The 26,230-nt window shown below is 41.3% G+C and overlaps 1 protein-coding gene across 2 annotated transcripts in view; it reads right to left on the reverse strand.

Annotated features, from left to right (window-relative positions):
* The window catches only part of rerea (arginine-glutamic acid dipeptide (RE) repeats a), a 94,962-nt gene that overhangs the window by 33,333 nt on the left and 35,399 nt on the right, over positions 1-26,230 (reverse strand). For both annotated transcript variants that reach the window (XM_079239216.1, XM_079239215.1), the window contains exons 4-6: positions 6,431-6,536; positions 3,646-3,742; positions 2,326-2,430 (exon numbers count right to left, since the gene is read on the reverse strand). In XM_079239216.1, coding sequence (XP_079095342.1) covers positions 2,326-2,430; positions 3,646-3,742; positions 6,431-6,536 — 308 coding nt within the window. The remainder of the gene's footprint in view (positions 1-2,325; positions 2,431-3,645; positions 3,743-6,430; positions 6,537-26,230) is intronic.

The raw sequence follows: 26,230 nt of genomic DNA on the forward strand, positions 1-26,230 counted from the left end.
GCTTTTAAATTTTTAAAATTTCTTCTGTGAAATCTGACGCAAAAGATTAAAGTAATTTAAATCTTACACGTTATTTGACAAACGTCATCAAATGTTCAGACAATTAAAAAAGCGCGGGGGTTTCCCACAGCGTGTTGCCCATAATTATGTATTAAAATAATTTTTGTTTAGATTTTGCAACCACAAAAGGCTGCATTATAAAAAATCCTGTCCTGAGGAAACAGATGGGCTGAAAAATAAAATAATATTGATAGATGATTATGGAACAAGTAAATATAATCATTTTAACATTGTCCACCTGCATATCCGTGCAGTCATGCAATAATTTACTAGCAAGTGGTGAGATTGGAAAATTGTGAGACTATCAAATTATTTTTCAAGGGAAAAGCATGCATATGTTGCATCAGGTCTGGCAGGTTAAAGAGAACAATAAGCCGACAGAAATTAAATGTCACTTACAGTACTGGTCAAAGGTTTGGACACACTTTCTTAGATTTACGGTGTGTTCAGACCAAACGCGTTTTGAGCGTCAAAAACACTCAAAACGCTGAACACTCGACGCTGGTCACTAAACTGCCACTTTTGTGTCCGATGCCCAAAACGCTCCTGACGCATTTAACGCTCGCTCCAGACAAGCGGCAAACGCGGCGGAAAAAAGAGGGGGAAAGGCGGAGCTTTTCTTCCGGTCAGTCTGAATGATGGCGGATTCAGTAGAGCAATGGCATGGTTTTATTTAATAAATAAAGCTAGAGAGCCTTGTCGTAGGGCAGTGATAGTCACTGATAATGCAACAAGAGCTGCACTCAGCAGAGAACCGCCACCCCCCAAACAAAGCGTTGCTAGGCAACGTATCCTACTACGTTGCCAAATCGGTAACATTCAGCTTTTTAGCAAGAAATGGTTATCCTAATTATTGCACGGAGTAATGGCATCTCAGCCGCGTGTCTGGGTTCACCACAGGAATTCTCCAGGAGCTGCAAGCTGATCGCTATGATTGGTTGACACCCCGTGCCCGGCAAACGCGCGTCAAGCTTAAAAAAAACTTCTTAAATTTTCGGTGTGGATCGCGCGGAACGCCAATGCTCAAAATGCGACACGAGAAAGCTCGATGCCCCCTTGCCGCGCCTCCACATAGGCTTTATATGGAAACCTGCCGCTCTTGACGCTCAAAACACGTTTGGTCTGAACACACCGTGAATGGGAAAGTGTGTCCAGACTTCTGATAGGTATATTGACAAATCGCCTCAATTTTTAAAAAAAATTATTCCCTAAGACCAATGTTATACTTGTATTGACTGTAACTAGGCCTGTCACAGTAACAAATTTTACTATGTGATTAATTGTCTCAGACATTATTGTGATAGACGATAATATTGCGCTAAGCAATTATTGTTGTCTTTTTGAGACCATTTTCAACTAAAATAACAATAAAGCCATAATAATACAAGTACATCCTTTCAAAGATCAACATACGTGAATTTCTTAAGAACATTTAGCTCGATGTGCAGACTAGTTTATGCTCGTTCAGTCTCCAGTCTGCTAAAACAGATCAGGATTTCTCCTGGGGTTTTGGCAATGTGGTTATCTGGAACATGTAGTCTCTAAACACTGTGTAACACAGTTACATAGTCTGGTCAAGCTCATGTAAAGGGACATGTTTGGACTTGGCCAGAGGAGGAATGGTAAGATTGAATGTCTTTGATCACCTTCACTATGTCATTTTCCACGTCATTGTAAAGTTGTGGAATTGCTGTTTGTAATTGTAACATGTATGTTCATCCAGGCATTTCATGCTGGGTGTGAAATGTTTTCAACATTTTTTAAAATGCCACCTTTTTAACAATACTGAAGGGCAGCATCGCTTTACCAACCACGCTGTCTGAGTGCGCACCATGATGCACTGTCCTGGTTGTATTTAATCTGTCGGTTAAACACCCCAGTGATCGTACTGTCGGGAAGATGGAGCTAGCCTGTTTGTTAAGCTCTATTTTGCCAAGCTGGGAAAACTGAAATTGATGATTGTGTTTTAAGTGCAGATAAAAGCTTGCTGTATTGCTCTATTCTCGAGAAAAGTGAGAAAAGAAAGACAAATGAAAATGATTGCATCCGGCAAACTTATTGCGTGCAACTTTTGTTATCGTGCGATTAATTGACTTATTGCATATTGCGACAGGCCTAACTGTAAACTGTTTATTGTTAGGGCCTGATACATTTCTTAATCATATCTAAAGTTAACATATTGCGGGTTTTTAACAGTTTGCTTTAAAAGATTATGATTATGTGGACAATTACCAGTTCAAGTAACTAAAGAGTAAAGCTTCTCACCTGGTCTCTGGGTTGTATCCAAGAATATAGAAAAAGGAGTCGATGCAGGCTTTGAACTCCCGGGCAGCAAAAATGTCAGAGAAATGGGAAATGTTGCATTTCCCCCTGCAGAAGAGAAGACAGTATGAATTAGACAAAAAAAAAAAAAAAGTTGATAAAATTATGCCATTGCAGGAGAAGAAGTGGCTGTAATTAGAATTTATTTAGGTATTTATGGACTGGAGGTGACAAACACAACAGAAGGTATTATATGCCTGTCAGTGCATGCAGACTTTTGTGGTGAGACATAAGGCTTTGGCTGCTGGAGGAGTAAACACCAGCTGAACATGTCTGCCCTAACTTGTCTGCAAGAGCTAAAATGTGTAGAACAGATGAGATGTCATCCAGATTTAAAAAGGAATTCAACCTGTATGTCTCCTCCCTGTCACTACCACCCCCCCAAAGAGCAGAAATGGCTAAAGCTCTGAGGTGCATCTTGATACCATTTCCTGTTTCCAGCACCCCTGTGTCTGACTTTATTATAATAACAGACATCACAGGCATGTGGAGTAAGGCTGTCTTGCAGAGAAAAAAAGTATCTTACTCCACCTAAAGAAAGATTAAAGAGTGTGAAAGAGAGTCATCTTTGGAAAAGTACAACATTACAGCATCCCACTGGAATTCCCTCCCGTTTATCTGAAGCCAGGAGAATAAGCTAAATCAAGGGGAGCTCTGTATAGGAGAGGTTGCAGTTAATTTTCCCTGAAATCAGTGGTTTGTGGAAGAGATGGTTTTGCTAGTCGCAGATGGTTCTGTTTAAAGAGGAGGAGAAGGAGGAGAGAAGGGAGGGGTGGTCAGGCAGGAATGGAAGCAGAGAGAGGCAAGGACATGGAATAAACACTATTAAGCCTACATTTTTTCCCACTGACAATGAGCAAAGGAGTCGTACTATCAACTGGTGGAGCTCAGTTTTTGACAGATGTGTATGCGAAGGTAGTACAAAAGCTTGGACAGCATGGGTCCTTTTTTATGTATTTGTATTTGATGTGCCATTTAATAATATTTTGAGATGAAAACGATCTATTAGAATTACAATGTTGTGGTAATAGTTTATTTTAACAATCACAAGTACCATGCATCTGACCAGTATCTGACGAGAGAGAAAAAACTGTTAAACCTAAGGAACAGCAGAGGGCGTCACAAAAGATAAGTGTTTTCTTTAAAAAAAAAAAAAAAGTGTTCGCAGCAATGGACCTCAAGAAGACAACACCTGAAACAAACAAGCAAACAAAAACCAAAACAATGTGCAACTTTGGTTCTGCTAGGTTTTTATTTGTGTACCTGAGAGCAGCAGCATGATAAGTGTCCACGTAGTCAGAGATGAAGAGTTCTCGACTCCTGACCACTGGGTCTGTGATGACCAGCTCCCGGCCAGAGTCTGCAAGAGGGAAAAAAAAAAAAGACATGGACTCATATGATATTCTACTTTTTTTTTTCTTTTTTTTTTTTTTTTTTTTTTTTTACATGAAATGACCACATTTACTCCATCAAAACATGAAACAAAATAGATTAAGAAGTGATTGTTTTGTATTAAACTCATGAGTCTGGTTTTGTGTATATGGCAGTGACACACTACCTCTGCAGAGGTCAATATTGATTTTATTGAATTATGTGGTGTAATAATCTACCTCCCCCTGAGAAGAGATGTTCTCAAGTGAAATGACCCTAACTGGGGGGTCCAAGAAAGAGCTGAGTACTTATCTTTGACAAATGACCCAAGCTGTGGCGTGCTGCGGCCACCACGCTCTGGCCTTGTGACATCAATTCTAATAATCCTGGCTTCTGCAAGGGCAAACTGCAGATAGCAGTGTGTGGAGGTGGACTGGGAGGAAAAGCATACACTGCTTTTGGTTGATAATCTCAAAAATGACACAAAGATAACAGTGTCTGGTTGTAACTGATCGCATCCTTGTTTGATCTTTGTGTGGAACATTGTTTATAACCAGGAATGTCATGATTATAGATTTCCTTGGTGTGATTACTGTCAAAGAAATTATCACTATTTTACGACTATCATAATTCATCTGCATTAAGTAATTTCCCTACAATACTAATAAATAAACCACATAAACACTAAGGATGGGAAAATCAGATCGAAAAATCGAATGTTGGGATTTTTTGGTTCACAATTTTAAATTTGATTTTTTTTTAAAAATAAATTTTCTTTCAAATAAATAATCTATTAAAAAATTTTTGTAAATTTTTTTTTTTTTTTTTTTTTACAATTGATCTGTTTACTTGTCTTCTTGTGTATTACAGAAGCAGAATCATTGTTTGGCTACTGTGTTGTTTTTTCAAAATTGAAATCAAGGAAAATGACGAGCAAATAAAAGTTTTGTACATTTTTTTTTTTTTTTTTTTAAATCTACAAAAATCAGCAATATGGAAGAATTGTGAGAATCACATTTTAGATCGCATAGGCACCCAAAAAAATCGGAATTGAATCGGGACGAAAGTATTATCGTCACAGCCCTAATAAACACTCTTCATAGGTCTTTAGTCATTTATTTCTATCTTTCAATTCTAACGCAAATAAATAATAAAGTAAAGTAACTAAGAAGCCTCATTACAACTAAATCCCCTTCCACTGTGTAAATAGTAAATAAATGCCACATGTTAACTCTGGGTTTCTCTCAGACAAAAAACAAACATGAAAAAGAAAATAAAGAAACAAAACCAGATACCTGCAATTAACTGTGCTTTTATGTATGGACTGACTATTGCTCACACTCGACTAAAAGACAACAGTGCCATGCTGGGTGCATTATGTTACCACAGTGAAACTACCAATCACAAGAAATGTTTAGTTTTTTTTTCTCCTCATCTGTATAATGTAGCATTCAGTGAATGTATCACATTGTCCTGTAGAACAGCTCATGCCATACATCACTACAAAATAGCAAATAACATTTCATTTCAGTGGTAGGCTATATAAACATTAATGTCATTTAAACAAACTACTGCATTTACTTTCAGCATATAAAGCTGGAGGTTTTCCAGTAGATAATAAAATGTAGTTGATCCATTTAGTCCTTTCTCTGCTACGTTTTTGGTGTTATGCTTTACACGCTGGTGAGCCGTCCACCGCTATGACACTTTGATCTTTTTCTTCATCTATAAACCTCCCATTTCAACCATTAATGGTTGCCAATAACTGCCAGTTGCTAATTACATGTGTCAGCAGGTGTGTTTGTGTGCCACAAAAGTGAGCATACACTGCAAAATTACTCGTAAAACAGAGTTTAAGTGGAGAGGTGGAGAACAAAAAGAGATTAAATTGTAAATAAACTTCAAGTATGTGATGCAGAGAAATCAGCTGACTGAGTTCTTTCTGCTATAAAACCAAAGTAAAAAAGAAATTCAAGACAACATTCTGGGATAATATGTAATGCATTAAACCAAGGACAACAGAGAATCTATAAAAGATAAAAGTTGAAACACTGACTTGATCAGAACAGATTTCTAACATTTATATACACAACAAAGTTATGGCTAAATAAATGAAAATTTCTTAAAATTCTGGTATTTTTATTTATTTAATATTTATAAAAATGTTATTTTGGTTGTTTTTGGTCAAATTTGAAAAATGTATTTTCTAAACTTTTTTGTATTCAATTTATCATGAAGAACAATATCTAGTAGCAAAACCTCATTGGGAGGGTTGATGTTTCTATAGATGTGTATGTGTTAAGAGTATGAAGAGTACACTGATGATGTTGGTGTCGAGTGTTTATGCTCAAGGCCCACACAATACTGCAGGTTATTAACACTTGACAGTGCTGCTGTTTGGCCTGAGGAAGTGTTACCCAGGGAACAGCACAGAGCCATGGGATTGGTTGAGCAGCCTGGTACACGGTCATCTGGTTTCTATTTGAAATGCAAGCTCACATGTCACCCAACAGCCTGGAGAGCAGTGGTTAGTAGGTCTGTGCCTGTGTGCTTGTGTGTGTGTGTGTGTGCAGATACATTGAAAGTGGCGATATACAGAAATTTATCACATTTACTTTTGCACCTCTGCTTTGTTTCTGCGTACATGTGCATTTCAAAGCTCTCGAGCGACTCTTACCGTTCTCGTTGTTCCGATCCTGCACCAGGTGCTGGTACACAGAGTCAGGCACCTCTGACTGGCGGTAGTACCATTTCACATTCATCAGCAGATGGTCCCGTTTACTCTAAAACACAGAGAGGCACACAGCGAGTGAGCAGGAGACATAAAAAGATCCCACACACCAAAATGAACAGACATCATTTTGTTTGATTACAACGTCACAACCTGGCCTTTTGGCAAAGATTGATGCTGTGCAGATGCACCGTTTATGACTCACATAGACCGATGCCAAAAATCTCACAGAGAGACCAAGTCAATTAAAAAGGGATTGTAGGGCATTTAGAGACTTAATAAAGTAAACAGTGGTATGGTCATTGCTGGGAAAACTATGGAGGAGAACGATTAGAATGGATGAAACTCTTCCTTAGTTGCTTGCTTTAATTTAATGTTAATGTTTAAATAAGGTAATAAATATTCTACCCAGGCTTTTTCCAGCTTATTCTTGCACAGGTACAGTAGCTCGTCTCTATGCTCTGGACTTGAAACTCTTTTATTGCTGCCACCCACTGGTCTTTTTAGTAAGTGCATGTGAGCAAGAGTGTGCAATTCTTCCCATGACCAGCAAGTGGCAGCACTGAGGCAAGAAGAGAGCCTTTCCAAGGCAGTGAGGAAAAAAAAACAGGAACAGAAAGGAAAGGGGAGGTGTGGAGAAAAAAATGGTGAAAACTGAGGCCAATGTTGAGGTGAGGGATGAAAAGGGCAAAATACTATTTTCATTTCATGTTATAAAATATTTATTGTGGCTTCATATAAGCCCAACAGACCCACCACAGTGGTTTGAAAGAACACTAGAGAGAGTGTGAGACTGGGTGCTGGAATGCGACACAATCCTATTGGCCCTGGCCATCTTTATTAGAGAGTTGTCTGCACTGCACTACACTCCACTGAACAAACAGACTGAGGGACCTGCACTCACCCTGACACCACTAGTGGAAGACAAGAAAAATGAACACATGGGGGGTTAAAAGGAAACTGGTTAATCTAATCTGGTAATCTAAAGCAGGCAGTTTGACATCCACCCTTTCCAGACTAGAATTTATGTGAATGTGTGTAAAGGAACATGAAGTCAGGGTTCAAATATTTAAAGCCGTTTGAGTACATTGTTCTGTTATGTCACTGGGGAGGAGACTAAGCACATGCAGCCAAGCAAATCATCACCTCCCAAAAAACCTCAAGCCCACCTCTGGTTTTCCCATTCCCATCATTCCCTCTTCCCTCATTCCTCCACCTTTCTCAATCCAAGCCATCATTCCACCACCTTTTCATTTTCTTCTTTTCTCCAAACACAGAGCAAGGAGGGTGGGGGAATGAGTGAGTAAGTGAGCCTGGACGTGTTAAACAGCAGCTGGCATGCAGTCAGTCAGCTGCTTTACTGCTCTGGATGATTACAGGAGCATGCACGCAACATCACACAGCCACATACACCCTTCTTGTGAGTCAACAGAGAACCGTACTGATGGACTGAGACAGGGACCCCCAAGCATGAAGGCATACTGTGTGTGAAGAAATGTGTGCAATGATGTCATGGTTCTCCCCCTCCTCTCCCTTCCAAGCACCAAACCGCTTGTCTATCTGCAGACACTGTTGCCTTCTAGACTAACAGGCTGCCTGCCACAGCAGAGCAAGTTGTTATCTGGTGCTTATACATAATTAATACTTGAAAAGAGAAGGTAAATGCTACTGGTGCGCTACCTGAACATCTCATTTTCTGCCTGTGAAACCATTAAATCAAAGGGATTTTAGAGAGCTTGAGCAGAGCTTGGTACAAACAGAAAAGCACGTGGCAAGTGGAAAGACGTCGGCACATACACACATTTCTCTTATTCATAGACTTGTGTTATTTCACTCGTGCTAAACCACAGATGAAATTTTACTTCCACTATTAGTAGTATCCTTGTCGCTACAGAAAGGCTGCCACTCTTCAGAGCTGATTGCTGTTATGAAGCTCACAGCAATGTTAAGCCCTCTCAGGCAAAAGAGGGAGGGAGATGGAGAGAAACATTGAGAGTGCAACATATGGAGCACGTAGTGGGAGTTGAGCATAGCTTTCAATTATCACAATTCTATAAACATGCCGGGTGGAAAAATGAGTAGATAACACGAGGAGAAAATGAAGAGAGATGAAAGACGGCTCAGACTTGACAAACTACTGGCTGCATTGTCTAGGTTTGCAAAAGCCTGCCATTGACAATGACAGGACAAGAGCATAGAAAAACCTGCAATGCTGAATTGATTAGAGACATTCCTTGCTGCCTGTAGAGAGAGGAATATAGCAGAGTCTCTCACAATGGTGGACATCTTTGTCTATCCTACCAGAGGCTAAACATGGCCCTGCCCTCCCTCCTCCTGGGCCCTAAACCTTAGAAATAATGCACACTGCAGAGAGGCTAAAAGACTTACGAACCCACTATTGAGAAGGAAAAAAATTAAACGAGAGGAGGAAAAAAAGTGCAAAGAAGAGGAGATGAGGGCAAAATGTAGGGGGGAGAAAGGAGCTGGATTAAGGTAGGAAGAGGAAGGCCATCTCATTTCCTCAGACTTAAAATTACTACTCCCCTCCTCCCGTTTACTGAAACCCCCGGGGTACAAAGCTACCCCTTTATTCATTGAGGTGATATAAATCTGAGAGTCATGCTCTAGGGATGAACACAATGACACCCCCTTCCTCCAGTGGCTCAGACTGGCCTGTGGCATTCAGATCACTCAGCGGAGAGGCTACAATATAGAAGGGCTATTTCCCAGAGGGTTACATCGTAGTAAACATTACAAGATTTAAATGTTTATTTCTTGAAGAGCCAATAAAAAATGTGTCAATATTAATAAAAGCGAACAATGAATGCATTCATCTTTCTTGTAACAGCAGCCAAGACAAGTCTGTGAGAGCCAGTTAATTCAGCCTCTGCCTAGCTAAAGGTGGCTGGCCCCTTGGGTCTATAATGGCTGTGCGGTTTTCTTTGTGTTGCTGCATGTGTGTGCAGTCAACTCTGGAGCTAGGGCCCCTGTGTACAACCACAACACAACAAAGACTGGGAGTAAGAGGGGATGTAAAAGAAAGGGGGCAGCTTTCTCCTCTTAACACTGTCTTTGAAAGTAAAAAGAACCAGCTCTCTTATCTAAGGGAGTAATCTGTTAATGTATACATTTAAAAGATGGACTGAGCAAAGGATTAATTCTGAGTTTTTAAGAGTGTGAAATAAATGCGGTGTAATTCAATGCAAAACCACTTCAAATGGTGAAACAAATCCCCATTAGCACTTGTGTGTGAGCGTTGAACAGCGAGTTTCTTGTGTCTCTCTACATAAGCCTTTACAACATGTCCACTGCCTTTCAGCCAGAGAATGCTGAGGCAACCTGTGACTCTCAAACCTAATGTCCCATTCCTCCTCCTCCTCCTCCTCCCTGTTCAGTAATATTAGAACTTTGCTTTAAACAATACCAGATCCTCCTGCTCCCACACAACAGCCGCAGCAGTGCACCTCGTTAACAGGAAAGCTGTTTATTTTCCTCTACTTTTCAAACACTCTCTTCTTCCTCTGCCAACCCTGTTAGTGACCTCTTCCCCCAACTGGTGACAACAACAGCCAGGATCTATGGCTTCCTTCTGGAGGTGGCAACCAAAAAGTAAGGAAGCAGTTCTCCAACATACTGACAAAGGAGACGGTGCAAGGGGAAGGAGGGAGGGAAAAGGGGGGAGGTCAAACAGACAAGAGCAGCAGCAGCTCAGTGTTAGCAAGGAATGTCAAGCAGTTCAGCTAAGCTAGCAGGGTGCTGAGCTAAGAGCTTAGTTAGCTAATGCCCCAAGGGCAGGGTAGCCTTGGGTATGGGAGATCAGGGCTGGTAGCACTGTGACATTGACATGGGGGGTGGGGGCTCAAAATAGTAGGAAGGGCAGAGTGTGGGAATCTTCACCTTGCCTGTAGCAAAGGGAGCGTAAGCACAAGTTAAGAACAAAAGGCTGATTGTGGCATTTGGAAGAAGAGATTGGATCTGGGAAGACTAATCTGCTGCTGAGACATGATAAGATTAGAAAGGGGAGGCAGGAAGAGCTGGCTGGGAAGATCACAAATTCACTCACATTAACAGAAACACAGAAAGATGATGGATCTGATTGGAAAGGTTTTCCACCCTACTTTCTCTCTTCCCTTAGTTTCTCCCGCTCATAGTGAGAAAGAGAGCTCTGCCAGCACACCAACACTCAATAAGCACTTCCATCTGGACGACAGATCACACACACACACACACACACACACACACACACACACACACACACACACACACACACACACACACACACACACACACACACACACACACACACACTGAAAACCTGCAAGTGTTTGTACATGTACAATGGCAAGGTACAAGAGATCTGCTGTACTCATGCAATCTTTGACATCTCAGTGACTGACAGAGAAGGCTGTTTAAAGAAATGCAAGCATGCTGTGTAGACCAACACACACATTCACAAAAATAACTGGCTTTCAGGATAAGCGCCACTATTATTCTCCCCAGCCTTGTAGTAGAGCAGGCAGGCACAATGTGTCAGAGGTAAGAGAAAAGATGTCTAAATCAGTGTCAGAACCAGCAGTAGCAGGATTCAGATCCTATCCTTATGTGGTTTTATGAGCACTTTGCTACTTGGAGGAAGGCTTTGCTCTCAAGCCACCTTCTCTGAGGCACATACAATATCATTAAAAACAAATGCTGATTACAATGTTGGTGAGGAGGAACTCTGCAGAGGCCGTTTCCCTGCCTGGCAGCAAGAACAAATGGGTAGCGTGTGGGAGGCAGGGGGAGGAGGAGGCGGCGGCAATGAGGAGAGGTGAGTCCCAGCTGCGTGGCAGTGATGGCAGGGCTTTTACATCGTGCCTACACAGGGGCGTCTCTCTCTCTCTCTCCCTGCCTCCCTTTGACTTGACCTGCTTGGATATTAAATCGGCACCCTCTGCTTTGAACACACTGGGCCCATCTGTCAGCCTGTGTCCATTTTGGATTGGATGAGCGTTAGCCGATTCATAGTGGGCAGATTTGCTCTGGTTGCTCACTGTGTGCTATGTGTGTGCCTTTGAGCACAAGCACCCACGCCTGCCTTAAATTTAACCTCCCCCTCCCTAACTTATGGAAGAAAGATGATGAGCATAAATCACTTCATGACAGACTGACTAGTTATGTCATAGTGGAAATTAATGAGAGACAGTAACACATCAGAGGAAGTTAACAGGTCCTTTTCTCATCCATGCAAAAGCCAAAAAGATGATGGCAGAAGAGTTGGAGAGAAAAAAAAAAAAACTGTGGAGAGAAGTTGAGTCACGCGGAACTCACAGATGATACTAATTAAGACTTCGGGGCTGAGGGCCACTACTGGTGGATCACACTGGCAACAACAGGCGCTCTTTAAACAGTGAGGAGTCACAAGCAGCACACATGACTACCAGATCTGAGACCCTAACTTCTGTTATGAGAATGCAGTGGAGCAAAGTGTAACAAACAGAGCTAATTGCACTCATATTTGTTTAATCTCCCATTTTTAACTGAATGTCCCACAGGCGAGGGTAATAAGAAAAATGCATTGTGTGAGCGATAGTGTTTTCCTTCCAGACATTGAACGACAGTGATAATTGAGAACACTGGGGTTGTCTGCTTGCTTTATGAAACAACTTCACTGTGTCCAACTTAAATATTTGTCTTTTCCTCCAACACACCTCTGCTGCAAGGCAGTTTTAGTCAAGAAACTCAAGGCAAGTGGTGGTAGAGAGTAGTACTTTTAAGTTTCAAAGAAGCCAGCACATAATGAACACATTTATTAATGAGGATCTTTAACTGGAGAAGACAAATTTAGCACACCAGTGACTTATAAACAAAGGTTCAGCAATACAAGCTCATTTCAAGTATACATGCTTTTTTGCTGATACTACAAAGCAGCCTGCACTAGGACAGATAGAGGCATTTAAGAAAACTCATATCTGGGTGGTAGATCATAATACTGCCTTTATTTCCCAAGCTCTTTCTCTCAGACAGACCTACACAGTTAAAGCTTCCCAGAGAATGCCATCGTTCCTGCCTTCAGCCTTTCATTTAGCAGCTTCAAAGCCACCTCTTATTTGATACCTGCCTTCCTGTGCATGCTAGTGTATTTTCCAGAGTATGTAAAACCCAGGAAGTTCTCAGGAGAGCAGCAGCTCGTCTAGTCTCAAGATAATACCTATGACTCAGAATTGAGAGTGAGGTGCAAAAATAAAAACACAGAGGAATGCTAACATTATTTTGGGGGAGAATTCAAGTTTGCTTCATGTTGTGCAGAGGGTTTAAACCACACTGTTTCCTTTTTCTATAATCTACATTGTTAGCTTCACCTTGTTAGCATAGCATGAGTAGCTAATGAGACATTTTACTAAAACTGGCTGGACTGTGGCAGTATATAAAGACAGAAGAAATGCTCACAGAGAGAGGTGTGCAGAAAGGATATGAATATCAGCCTCTGTGTGTATGTGTGTGTGGATTTGTCATACTGGATGTCTGCCCAGCCAACTAATCCAAACCTTGTGTGTATGTGTGTATGTTACTACCAGTGGCAGCCTGAGGAGGGTACAGCAGAGATGGAGCTGTGGGCTTATATAAGGGTTAGCTTAGGGCAAAGCTAATCAATATGCCACTTTAATGTAATTCACACACAAATGCATACTCAGATTAAAATGTAGCTCAGGAGCTTCTGTGTGAAACGTGGACTGGATGTGCATCTGAGAGGGAAAGTGTGTATACTTTTCTGAGAATGAATGCTTTCATTTAGTTTATACCAGACCAGTATACATGAAGAGTATGTATAAGACGGACATACAGATATAGATACTTTCTGCATCTATTTGTGTTACTCTGTGTGGTCAGCGCACACCGATTCACAGAACTATTAGCAGCATCACAAACATAAACACAGAGACATCCATGAGGGAGAGGCGTGTTAGACAGAAAGATTGAAGGAACAAGAGTAGTTGATGGTAATGAAAGCATGCAAAAACAGATCTTAAGGCTGAACAGGAAACCGGACACACAGCATGCAACTTGACCGTGTAGAACTCAAAACACTGTGAGCTCTACCATTTGTGATTGTACTGTTTTATCTCCTTCTGAAGATATCCATCTCTCAGTGCCTCCCCCCACCCGCCATCTCTGTCTGAAGGTGACCTCGTTTGTCTGTCAGTCTCTGGTGATGACACCAGCCCTATCAGCAATACATCGTGTAAGCTGTGTATCAGCCAGATGCTGTTCGAACAGAGCAGTGGGTGGTCTCTCAGGCATGCTTGCTTTGTACAATATGCAAATAATCACATGCAAATTACCTGCCTCTGTGTGTGATAGTATATCAGCATGGATGCAAATGAAAAACGCTATCTGATGTGCGTTAGAAGATTTAAAGAGGTTGCAGTCCTTTCTCCGAACGTAGTTAAAAAGCCAACTCACACAAACTGTAGTATGAAAGCTGGGGAAGAATGTGATTATAGCAGTCATGCACACGCACACACACAGACACTGACACAGAGGCCAGAAGCTCAGAACAGCCTCCTGCTGTGCTGCAACAAGAGGTGTATTGTAGACAACACAGCTGCAATAACAAGGCTGGCCCAGTGTTAAAAGGAGATGTACTGCATGACTCTCAGTCAAGACCATCAACAGCCGCCATATTGTAACATGATTAAGGATAAGGTTATGCATCTGTCCAAAAGCCACACTTTTAAGCTAATTTGGAACAGGTCTAAGCTGGTGATGAATTTTAAATCCCTTTGATAAAGCCTTTTACCTTCTTTAATCTAAAACCAGGACAGAGCATAAACTGAACCTGCTATACGTTATTGAGACCAGGCATTCTTTTAAAACCAGGGGAAAGACTGAACTGCTCACTACTCTGAACAACCAACTAAATATTTTATGCATCTCTCCTTTGCAATTAATTCACCACTACACATTTTTCCTCCATTTTAAGTAGATAAAAAAAATCAAGCTGTTTTGCTTTTTGTAATGCGGACTGTGCAAAAGATTAAATAGAACTGAAAGCAGGTTGAACTAATGAGGAAATATTAGTCAGTTGCAATACAAAATAATCTGATATCACTAATTAATGGGTACAGTAAAAACTAGCAGAATAAAGGAAAGATAAAAGGTGAAGCACTGTATTAATTATTTATTTTCCTAATGCAAATACAATGCTCAATTTGTCCTCTTAACTGAGCAGACATGCTGTGAACAAAACTAATTGTTAGACTTTTTTTTCACATTACATATTCTGTTAAGGCTTGAGAAGATGCTCGTGTTCTTGGTAATCTAATGTGATTTTTTTCCATTAAAAATGCAGTGGCAGGACATTACAACCTAATTTATGAACTCTGTATTCTCCGTTTTCAAAGAGTTGACAAGACACTCAACTGATAATTTGCAATGGTAAAAGAAACAGAAAACAAATAAATGTTGGTTGATAAATACATAATTACTTTTAGCTGTTAATGTGTATTTTTAGGGTGTTGCTTTAACATTCAAAGTGGTCAACCTCGTGCGGATGGCTTCCCAAACACTAATAACATAAAATATAAATGGTTCAGTAAACAATCCCTGGTTAATTGTGAACAAGAGCAAAAACACAGGAGTCATGATGAGCACTGTGTATAAAAACACACTGGTTATCGTTCACACATACACACAAACAGGGCGCCCACAGAGAGAGCGTGCAAGACAAAGAGGTTGAACAGCACACAAACATCTCTACTCAGTGCAACCCAAGCACATCAAAGCCTTCTCCGCCCATTTATCTGTGTCTGCCTGTAAATCAAAAGGCATTCTTTGAACATGCACACTCGCACACACAGACCGACTGCATTTGCTTTGTGCAAGCAGCATCGTACAGGATGGGATAGGTAAGGTAAAGGATTTGCTGTAGATGAGGGAATTACTCGCCTCAGCTCACTCCATAAAGGGGTAGCGGAGGATGAGTGTTTACCAAGGGTGTGGGGACGCAGAGGTTGTTGCCATGTCTTAGTGCTTTCTTCTTTACAAGTCGCCCATTCACTTCACTTTCACCTATGACTTACTCTGATTGTATTATTGAAAAGTGATACACACACAAAAACACACCAACCTTCATCATCATCTTTTTTTGAAAGGGCTCAAAAGTGTAAATGAAAAAAAAATCAGGTTAATTAATATTAGTTGTAACACTACGTTAAAGGTGATACATTGCAGACAGGAGCAGAAGAGGAATAAAAGCACCAACACGTTCAGAAAACCGAGGAATGCACCCTCCAACACATAGAAGCTGTGCATCAAGATGTGACCATATGGTTTGGCGGGGACTTCCTACCCACCACAGAGGAAGTGTCCGTTTACAGTGCACAGTTCAGTTGTCCGCCATCACATCCTGTCTCCCAGCTCTAAACGGCTATGCTCAGCTCAACCCAGTCACGGCTTTGAAGTTAAATCAAGCAGAAAGGAGACACAGTTCACCATACCATGCAATCAGCATGAGCATGAGATCTGTTAGGGGACACGCAACCTCAAACAACAAAGAAGCATAAAGACAGAGCTGTAAACGTTAAAGAATTACATTCAGACGATTCTACTAGCTAGAGCTGCACCTTTTCTCTCTTTTTTTGTTTTCTGATTGACATCTACTTGTCCTTGTGCAAAGGATTATATGATGTTCCTACAGCTTGCCTGTTACAACGGAGTAGATGAATGTTATAGATTGCATGTGGAGAGTGATACGATCTACTGATGATGGAACGATCCAGCAGACATTGACTAACAGTATGGAATCCAACAGGGTGGGGTTATTAATGACTCTCTTAAACAGCAGGTATCATTGCCATGGCAGCCCATACATTATTATCGTTCAGCCACTCCCCATCACAATCCCAGACCAATGGGCAAGCAGCTGCCGAGCAAACAATCCCCAGCCGTGTTGGAATGGTAGGAGGGAAAAGAAAATGCTAAATGCGCCACTTCATCTGGTGACTGACACGGAGCCTCTTGTTTACTGGTGCCATGGAGATTTGCATCTTTTTACCGCTGCCCCTCCTTTTCCCCTTCTTCTCCTCTGTGTCCCCTGCTTCACTCCCACAATCCTGCCCATTTGTGGCAGCTCTGCATGAAGTGGATATTACCCCACCCTACTGCTATGATATTGATCAGCCTCCTCCTCCTCTCCCCCTCTTCTCCTTTCTCTTCTCTTCATAGGCCACTGCATTGATTCTACCTCTCCCTCTGAGCCTGCCAGCTAGGAGTGATTACACAGGCTGCTCACATACAGTGTAGCAAACACACACACACGCACATACAAACACCATCTTTAGAAGGGATGTGGGGACGTGTAGCCTCCCTGTACTTTAAAGGCTATAAAAGCTCAGCGGCTGCTTCACCAGCCTAGTGAAAACACTGCCTCTTTTCATTCAAGGAAACCAATGACTGCAAGCTTAGCGTGACATATAACCATAATAAATATGGTTGTTATACCATGTTAGCATAGCACACAAGCAATCTGGCATGAAGCTGAATATGCTCTGGTGTTTTTCTGTCAGGCTCCTGCTCTAAAGAGGGCTGTGGTAGAACTTGACAGGTGGACTCCAGACACCTTGTGATTATGTGCAGAAGCCCTAACAGCTAATGCAAACTCCTTATATAGACCAGTTGGGCAGCACCTACCAGCCAAGACCATTATTTAAGCTAGCACAAACAGTTGAGATGAACAGGAAAGACTTGATGAGAAAACCGATAAAATTCTTTATCACAGCAAAAATCAGCAGTGTACAGTTGTGGATTCAATGTTGTGAATGAGAAAAGCTCCTCCCGTGTTACTGAAAAGCTTTTCTAGTCCTGTTCATTTTTACAACAAAAGTAAAGTCTGTCCAAACACTAGACTGTTCGTCTGTTCACACAAGGACAATAATGAGTTAACTAGCTCTATCACATTTACCATCGCTGCTAACAATCACCAAAGGAGTATTACAGGTTTCTTTGTATAACCTCTATCTGGCAGCAGCAATAGTCCAAGAGAGTCTACAGCAACAAGCCAGAGATCCCACATTATGTACACAGACTCACAACTGTTTGGCATTTAAGTGGCATTTTAGCATGGCGGCAAACAGTTTGCACCTAATTATGGCCAGTTGCTGCTGTGTAATGAGTTAAGTAACCATCTCAAACCACTGTTCTCAGAAGAGCAGGACTGTCAGAGTAACGCTCTCAAAGATAACTAGTGTTTCAGCCTTTAGACTTTTAGCTGGTGCGGATGTTAATATTAAATATAAGTATGGTATGGGTCTAGTGAGTGTAAAATAGTAATAGGTATTTCTAGTAAAGACAAAAAAAAAAAGAAGAAAAAAAGGACAAAGGAAGGAGATTGTGCCTGAGAACAAAGGTAGTATTCAATATTTCTTACCGTAATTAATACTGTTCGGATCTGTGTTGTGCTGCTGCCCTGTATTAAAATATATCAGACAGGATCAAAAACACTTTATTCTAGTTGTGTGATCTGACTTTAGAAAAAACCTCAAAATAAATAACTCCGCAATTAACCGCTTCAAAAGGCTAAAGCAGAGCTTTGGCAAATAAATAATGCTGTGCCTCATTATCATTCAAAGTAGGCCCATCTTAAAACCCCTCTGACGATCTTGTGAAACATCTTTAGAGATGGTATTTTGGGCCAGGAATTACTTCAGGAGCCAGTCAGCCATCTGTTAACAGCAAGCTTCTCCAGCCCCTACAGGTCCTGTCACAAGCCTACGCCCAGAACAGTGTAAGCACAAGTTCCACTCCGGTGTGCACACTGAAGAAATGAGGTGTGCTTTTTGTGTAAATGTGTTTCTCAACTCTACAGGGAGGAGAGGACGAGAGGTCACTGTCTATCCATGGAGCACACCAAGACAGACGGGGGTCTCAATCACCTTCATCACCCCTTCACACCCTCCACTTACTGATGGAGAGAGCCTCGGCACTCATCCACCAAACTCCATTACCCACTCTGACAGGGCTGCACATTAAATCATCCCATTTCACCTGGAGAACAGGTTGAAGGTAGAAGAAAGAAGTGAGGGGAAGAAGAGAGACTTTTCTTTTTAAAACTCTGTCGTCTTGCTGGAGTGTGAAAGTACTCTGACATGCCCACGTGGTGGGCGCCATAAGATCAATCGTCCACCCCCCAAAATGCCTACAGTCAAGTCAAGTTTTCAAAAAGGACTAGACAGCAAAGTAGAGAAAATAAAGAGGAGATAAGGGCAGAGATTATTAAAAAAGGAGATGGAAATAAAATATTATGAAATGTGAAAATCATGGAAGCTTGTGAAGAGTGGGGAAGGCATTATGGACAACAATAACTGAGCCATTCAGCTCTACGTGTCGCTGGTTGTGACACTCAAGTCAAAGACTATACCGCTGACTATACTGGTTGAAGCAAAATATGCTTCTCACTATGTATGAGACAGGAAATTTGAATAACCTCTGTGCATGAAACGTGTTATCAAAAGAATCTAGCCTTTCCAATCGTAGACTCTGGACTTTTTTTTTTTTTTTTTTTAAAAAGGAAAATCTTAGACTCCCTCTCTTTTTCCTTGGAGTTTGTGGGACTTGAACATTTTTTAACAGCATGCCACCAAGGATTAAAATGGAGGACAGCAGGTTGACATTACCAATGTACAACAGATGAGGAGAAGCCATTAGATTCTGTAAAATACACTGTCGGGCCAAACTAAAGTCACAACTAAAAAAGAAAAAAATAATTAAAAAAAGAAAAGGTCAAACACTAATATTTCAAAGGACCACCTTTAGCGTTGATTGTGGCATGCATTCGCTGTGGCATTGTTTTAATGAGCTTCTTCAATGTTCAAAAATATATTTCCATGCATTGTTGCACTTATTTTTCACCAACATCTTGTATTGATGATGGGAAAGTCCAAACATAAAAATGAAAATGATGTCTTATGCTTCCTGAAACATTCCTTCACAATTGGAGTTGATGAATCCTGGCATTGTCATTTTAATAATTGGCCGTGTCAGTAGGGGGGAAAAATCTGGACTCAGACCTCATGACCTTCTTCAATTGCTCCAAAGTTCATTCTTTATGTTCCCTAGCAAATTGAAGCCTTTTTCTCCAGTTAGCCTCACTGATTAGTCATTTTCTTCTGGCTACACAACTGTTCAGTCCCAATCTGTTCAGTCCCGTTCGCACTGTGCGTGTGCAAATCTCACTTTCACTAATTAATATATCTCTGATTTCTACTGTTTTTCTTCCATTTGAGTTCACCAGATCTTTAAGTGATCACCATCACTGAGGTGCTTTCCCCGATCACATTTCTCCCTTCTCGTTTTTAATAATGCGTTGGATAGTTCTTAACCCAGTTTTACTCATTTCTGCAATCTCATTTAATTTATTCTTTGCTTGATGCATTCCAATCATTTGACCCTTTTTAAACAGACTTATCTTTTCCACGACCATGAGATTTGACTTTCCACATGGTGTTGCATCTGTTGGGGTTAAATAACTTGCTAGCAGCTGAAAAATAATCACCCATCCACATTTATCCAAGAGAAGGCTTATAACAGTTTGCATTGTTAAATCCAGGTAGCAACATTATTTTGGCCAGGCAGACCAGGCAATATATATTCAAGCAATGTAAAGAGTACAAAAAAAAAAAAAAGACATGGGGAGGTCTGTATATCTGGAGTCTTTTCATTAAGACAGTACTTTTTCTAATCTAACAGTAGGCTTAATAACACAGACTTTCTTCTCTCTGCTCTGTACACAAGTGTTAACTGCCTGCTGGAACAAAGGCAGCTCTGTTCACAAACACAGCTCAACTGTTAAGTACATTCCTATAAAGAGAAGAACAAAGAGTATTCGAGCGTGGCGGGAGAAGAAATGAATATAGCTACAGAGGGGGACAGCACAGCTCGGCCCTTTGATGGCAGGAAATGTCTTTACCATCATGGATAATGTTTTTGCTCCTTTGTAGCATACTTTTTAAAGCTCGAGGCAACAACAAAACAAACTGGTAATGCTGTGGGATCTAAGTAGAAATGTTTTGGAGAGATTATGGCTGAGAAGGAAATAGTTTGAGCTATGCAGAGGTTTTGACTGTGTTTGGTAAGCACAACAGAACACGGGGGGTTTACACAAGGCAGGAATAATGAAGTGTGCAATGCTTTGTGTGTGGATGGGAGTCACGCACAAAGAAAAAAAACCAAAAAAAAAAAAAAAAAAAACCACAAACACCTATCCTGCAGAATAAATGAAGTGTGTGCACAAGTGTGGTGAAGCGTCTCCAAGCTTTGGCAGCTGTGGTTCCCTCAGTCCATCCACTGGCGGTGACAGACAGGCAAATACAATTTAGACTTGCCCATCAAAGTAAAGACAACGCCAGCTATTGCAGGCAGAAATGCGATGCACCAAAATGGAAAACGCGCGCACACACACACACACACACACACACACACACACACACACACACAATCTTTCTGTGTGAGGAAAAAAACACTACAGCACATTGTGTCTTCATTTTCAACTCTTTAAAAATCTTTTAAGCTTTTTATCACTGTACACTTCAAAGACAAGCATCTTTCTTTGTTAGAAGATATGAAACAGTACTCAGTCCATTTCTGGGGATCCCAGTGAATTTTATGGTTTGGAGGATATTACAAAACCTACCTACAGACAGATAAAATGACAAAAATACTTTAAACTGTAACATCTTTAAATATTTTGAGCAGTAGCACCAGAGCAGCTCCGATGTCTAAATCTCGATGAAGAGACTGATAAAACTAGTGATTCTCTGGTTTGCAGGTTTGGATGAAGGCTCCTTGTTCACATATAGAGGCTGATTTGGTCTTGAGATATTGTATTCAAGTGTTCTCAAACAGAGAGATCTCCCCTTTCATGATCAAAGCGGGAGCATATGTGCACCAGTTGTCTTGCATTAGATCAACAAGCTCTCAAAAATGGGGATAGAAAGAGTTAGCTGTGAGTCAAGCTGCAGCACATGTATTATGTGTCAGAGGGTCTGTATACACTTGCAGTGCTGCTGCAGGGAAGCCGCTGTAGATGGCAGCCTGTGGTGATGTTGCTGTTGTTTTAAAGGCCGTGTGAGGTGGTGAGTTCCAAGGTACAAAGTGTAGACATTCCTCAGACCTCACAGCAATCCCTGAAATTTCCTCCTCTCGTGTCTGCTCCTCTGTTTGACCGATGCCCTTCTTCCCTCTTTCCTTCCCTTTGCTCTCCCTACTGGCAAGAGTTAATTTGCACCATGTGTTCTTTAATGTAGAAAAAAAAAAGGGGGGGGGGGGGGGGGGGGGGAATAGGGCTCTAGTGGAAGCGTGTGAACCCGATACCACTGTAAATCTCTACTTCCACAGCGTTACACCCACTGCCCCTCCTCCTCCTCCTCTCCTGTTCCCTCTCATTCTTTTTTTTATTGGCATGTCACACATTGGACAAGCTGGAAATTACACAGAACTGAGCTGAGAAGCAGCAGTGAAGCACACCAGATATCTACTTAAGCTGAGAGAGAGAGAGAGAAGGGGGGTGTGGGGGGGTGGAAAGGGGAAGAAAATAGGGGGCAGGAAAGAAGTGGTAATATAAAGTGGAAGAAGACTAAAATTAGCCTTCCATTGTCAGGGCAGAGGGCAATACAATTAAAGCTTGACCAGTTCAAGCAAATGTGTTTAGTGTCTCTGGTTACAGCACACGACACTAGAAAAGACAAAACGGTTTTAACTGTTTTGTTCAAACAAAACCACCATGGCCACAAAGACACTTGACAATGATTAAAATAAAAAGTGAGTAAATGTAAAAAGGAAAAAAATATTTACAATTCAAATCCCACTTTGTTAAATACTTCGTGAACATAAGCTTTTTTTTTTTTTTTTTTTTTAAAGTACCCATCGCTCTCTTCGTGAGCAAGCTACCCCCTGTAGAGCAACTGCACTTTAACAGGAGGACATGGTCAGGTACTTCCATACAACAAGGCTGGTAGTGCTGTCTGTTTTGAGAAAATCAAATTTACAAAAAAAAAAGTTTCTAAAAACTTTGCTTTGTGTTCCTCCTCCAGCCTGACCAGCCCCCATTGTTTGAAGGCTGCACCCGCACCTCATCTGGGAAAGTAATCACCACTCATAAAAACACATACCATCCCCGTTTTGATTTCAGTCTGTCTGCCCACCCCTCCCATCTTTAATCCACGAGAAAGAAATAATCCTATTGGCTAAACAACAAGTTTCCATAGCAGCATTTAGCTAATGCACATGGGTGGGTGGGGTGAGGGTGGGGAGGAGAGAAGGTGAAAGAATAGTGTTAAAGGCCCAAAAAGATAAAAAGGGGAGTCAAAAATGGACTTTGAGGGTTTGGGTTGTTTTCATACCCACAATGATGGTGAAATGCAGCATACTCCATTCTCTCTGGGCCTGAAATGCATTACCGCAACCATTTTCCATTTATACTGCTTTATTTAATCATCACTGTGTGCGTGTGGACAATCAATCTTACCTGCCTCCCCAAAAAGACTAAGCTCTGTAAGCTGTGAGAGATGCATGCCTGTCTCCATCTAATCTGAGAAATGCACCAAGCATGCAAACTGACACCGGAATAGGACTGGTACTTTCCAGTGTTGCAGACCGTGACTGCTTAAGAGCATGTTTGCACAGAAGCGGCAGCTGCTACAGCTCGTGACCCCAACACCTCAGCTAAATGAGCTAATGTTATTACAAAGAATGGCATTAATGGCTTCACCTCAATGAAATTTAAAGGGTGCAGAGACAGAGGGGGAGGGAGACAATGGGAAGGGAAGGCAGCATTGGTGAGGTGCTTCATACACCATAGAAGAGCATTAATCAAAATGGTCATAATGGAGAAAGTCACCTGATACTGCTAAAGCAGCTGAAAAAAGAAAGAATAAAGACTTTGTTAATGGGTTGTAATCAACCATCTGAGGGAAAAAAAAGGGAGAGGGCAATTTGTCAAACAACGGTAGGTAGTTTGACCAATTTATTAAAACAAACAATATATATATATATATATATATACGTATATAAGTTACAAATTAGGAATTTTGCTGTAGCTTAATTAATTTGGATCATTAAAACCTGATGCAACATATGGTAATACCAGCTACCATGTTTTCATGGTATCAAGTAGTTAAGCTGTAACAATTCTATTCTATTGTTGCTTTGTAGGTAAGCAACAACAAAAAGCCATTCAGACTTCAGTAGCTGTTCTAGGATGCATTTTACTGCTTAAAGGCGGCTGCTCAATGGACGACATGACAGGCAGAATGCTTCAATCAAACAGCTTGAAGTAGGCTCGCCTGGCCAGCCATGTCTATAGACGCATAGATGCCCTTGTCAAAGCTGCTTCCTCACAGAGAGCACAGAGACACGCCAACACTGAAGACAGCCCCACACATAACTGCGAAAGCCTGCACCTCCACGTGCTCATGCCTGCGAAATGTACCAGCTCGTTTACAGCAGCTGAGTGGACTGTGGGATGAGAAGAGCTGAGCACAGACACACAAATTCTCACACACACACACAAAATTGCCCCTAATGACCGTAGTGCCCCTCTCTCCCGAGATGGCAGCGGCTGCTGCTCTACTCAATAAATATTAACAAGAAGTGCGACTGATGGTGGTGCTCACTGATCCATAATTGCATTTCAAATGTTCAACGGGGTGGGGTAGAGGATGAAAAAAAAGGGAAGATAAAAAGAGGAAAGCCTGGCTTCAGGGGAGGGACAACAGACAAGTGATGGCTGTCTAGTCAACCTCCTACCATCATCTCAATAGCTCAGCACCAGCAAGAGACTCTTTGGTGAGAGTTATATGCAGGTTGAGCATTACAATCCAATGCAGTCTCTTTCACTGATTTGCTGCAGCGTGCAATACAGACCACTGACACTGTAACTTTACATAAAGGGAAAAATCTGGGGATGGATCAGAGGGGTGCCAGGCAAGTCCATCATCTATCCCACATGTACATTAAGCAATACTTCTGCACTGATCTGAATATCTTATAGCCGCAAGCTAATTAGCATGAGGATCTCATTGTTAAGCTAATTCTCAGCACTTTGGATTCCATTAGGACTGCAAGTCAGGGTCCACAGAAAACCTATTAGCTGCTCATGTTAAGCATGCGTATTTATGCACATATATTTGCATCTTTATCAAACATTTTTAATTATGCGCTTTGAATAAGTAGCGTTTTCCAAGGCAGCACGAAAAGCTCCAGCTCAAACTGTCAGTTGTGGGAGATGCAATTAACATTCAGCATAAGTGCATGCATGTAGGTATACAAGTTGTTTACATTACACTGTTTACACTATTGTACACCTATAGCAATCTGACATAGATATATGTTTGTCTGCAAGCCCAGATGGGTAACCAAATTCTCAGTCTTGTCTCGTCCCTTAAAAAATAGACAATTTAATAATTAAAATGCACATCAGAAAACACGCACAGGTCTTGGTTAGAAAAGGCATGTAGCTTTTTTTTTAAAATTTTTTATTTTTAACCAAAGCTGTTTAATAGAATTTTCTGTCTTTTCATCTTAACACATCCCATAAAAAAAAAAAAAAAAAGTGCATAGAAATTTTCTCCACTTCTTCTAACACTCATCATTAGTGCATGTACAGACATGTTACCTGAGTGCTGAAAGCCTGAAAAAACAATCATGTTATGAATGTACCACATGACACAGATTTGCTTGAAGAAAAATTTCACAGTGGAAATTCGGTGCGATTCTGTACACATATAATGGTTCTAAATGAAAGACAAGGTGAAAATCCGTGAACACACCATGCACACATGCGGTAAACATGTTAGCTGACAAAGGAAAAAGCGATCATCTGCTTAAGCTGATTGGACCTGCACCATATTAGACGGACTTGTTGCAAGATAACAGCATCTAAATAAATGTCCATAAGTAGGAATATTCAGGGGTGGAGATGTGTGTGTGTGTGTGTGTGTGTGTGTAAGGATAACAGTGGAAAACAGAACATGAGTGGGTGTGTTCTGTCATACTAGTCTCCTCAATCCCTTGTTCCCGGAGGGAGAAACATTGCAATCACTCCATTAGTGATAGAGGGAGGGACACAGGGATGCCATAAGGAAGCATAGAGAGAGAGAGAAGGATGTGGGGAAGGAAGGGAGGGGAGGGAGGACAGAACACAGCTGACTTAGCCAATAACAGCAAATGAGGTTAGATACAAGCAAAGAGGGAGGTAGGAGGGTCAATGAGCGTCGAGGACATGGACACAATGACTAGAACATGGGATGGGAGGAGGGGGAGGTGAGTGACAGCAAATAAAGAGGAGTGTGGATGAGGGAGGAATGAAGTGTAGAGATTGATATAAGAGAGTGAGAGAAATGGAGACAGAGGAGACAGCTGAGGTAAGAAAAGCAGGATGGATTGGGGAAGTCAGGGTCAGCGGGCAGATCAGGCTGCAGACTGTTCAGCACTCCGTCGCTTTACGGTCTTATAACGCTGTGTTCATAACGACAAGCTGTTTCCCTTGTGTATAATTGAGCTCTGTTGAACCAAATATACAGCATATGCATCAAACTGAGGTTCTAAAACCAGAAAATACATTAATAAAGAAAAGAGAAGAAGAATTATGTAAAAACAATTAAACAGATCACATGCATGCACCTTCACACAAAACATACAAGTGTGCAGCAGCCAGGTTCGTGGCATTTCCCCCAGCAAATATAGATTGTTAACACAATGCAAGGTCATAGC

Source organism: Telmatherina bonti (assembly GCF_933228915.1).
Source record: "Telmatherina bonti genome assembly, chromosome: 4".
Classification (NCBI taxonomy): Eukaryota; Metazoa; Chordata; class Actinopteri; order Atheriniformes; family Telmatherinidae; genus Telmatherina; species Telmatherina bonti.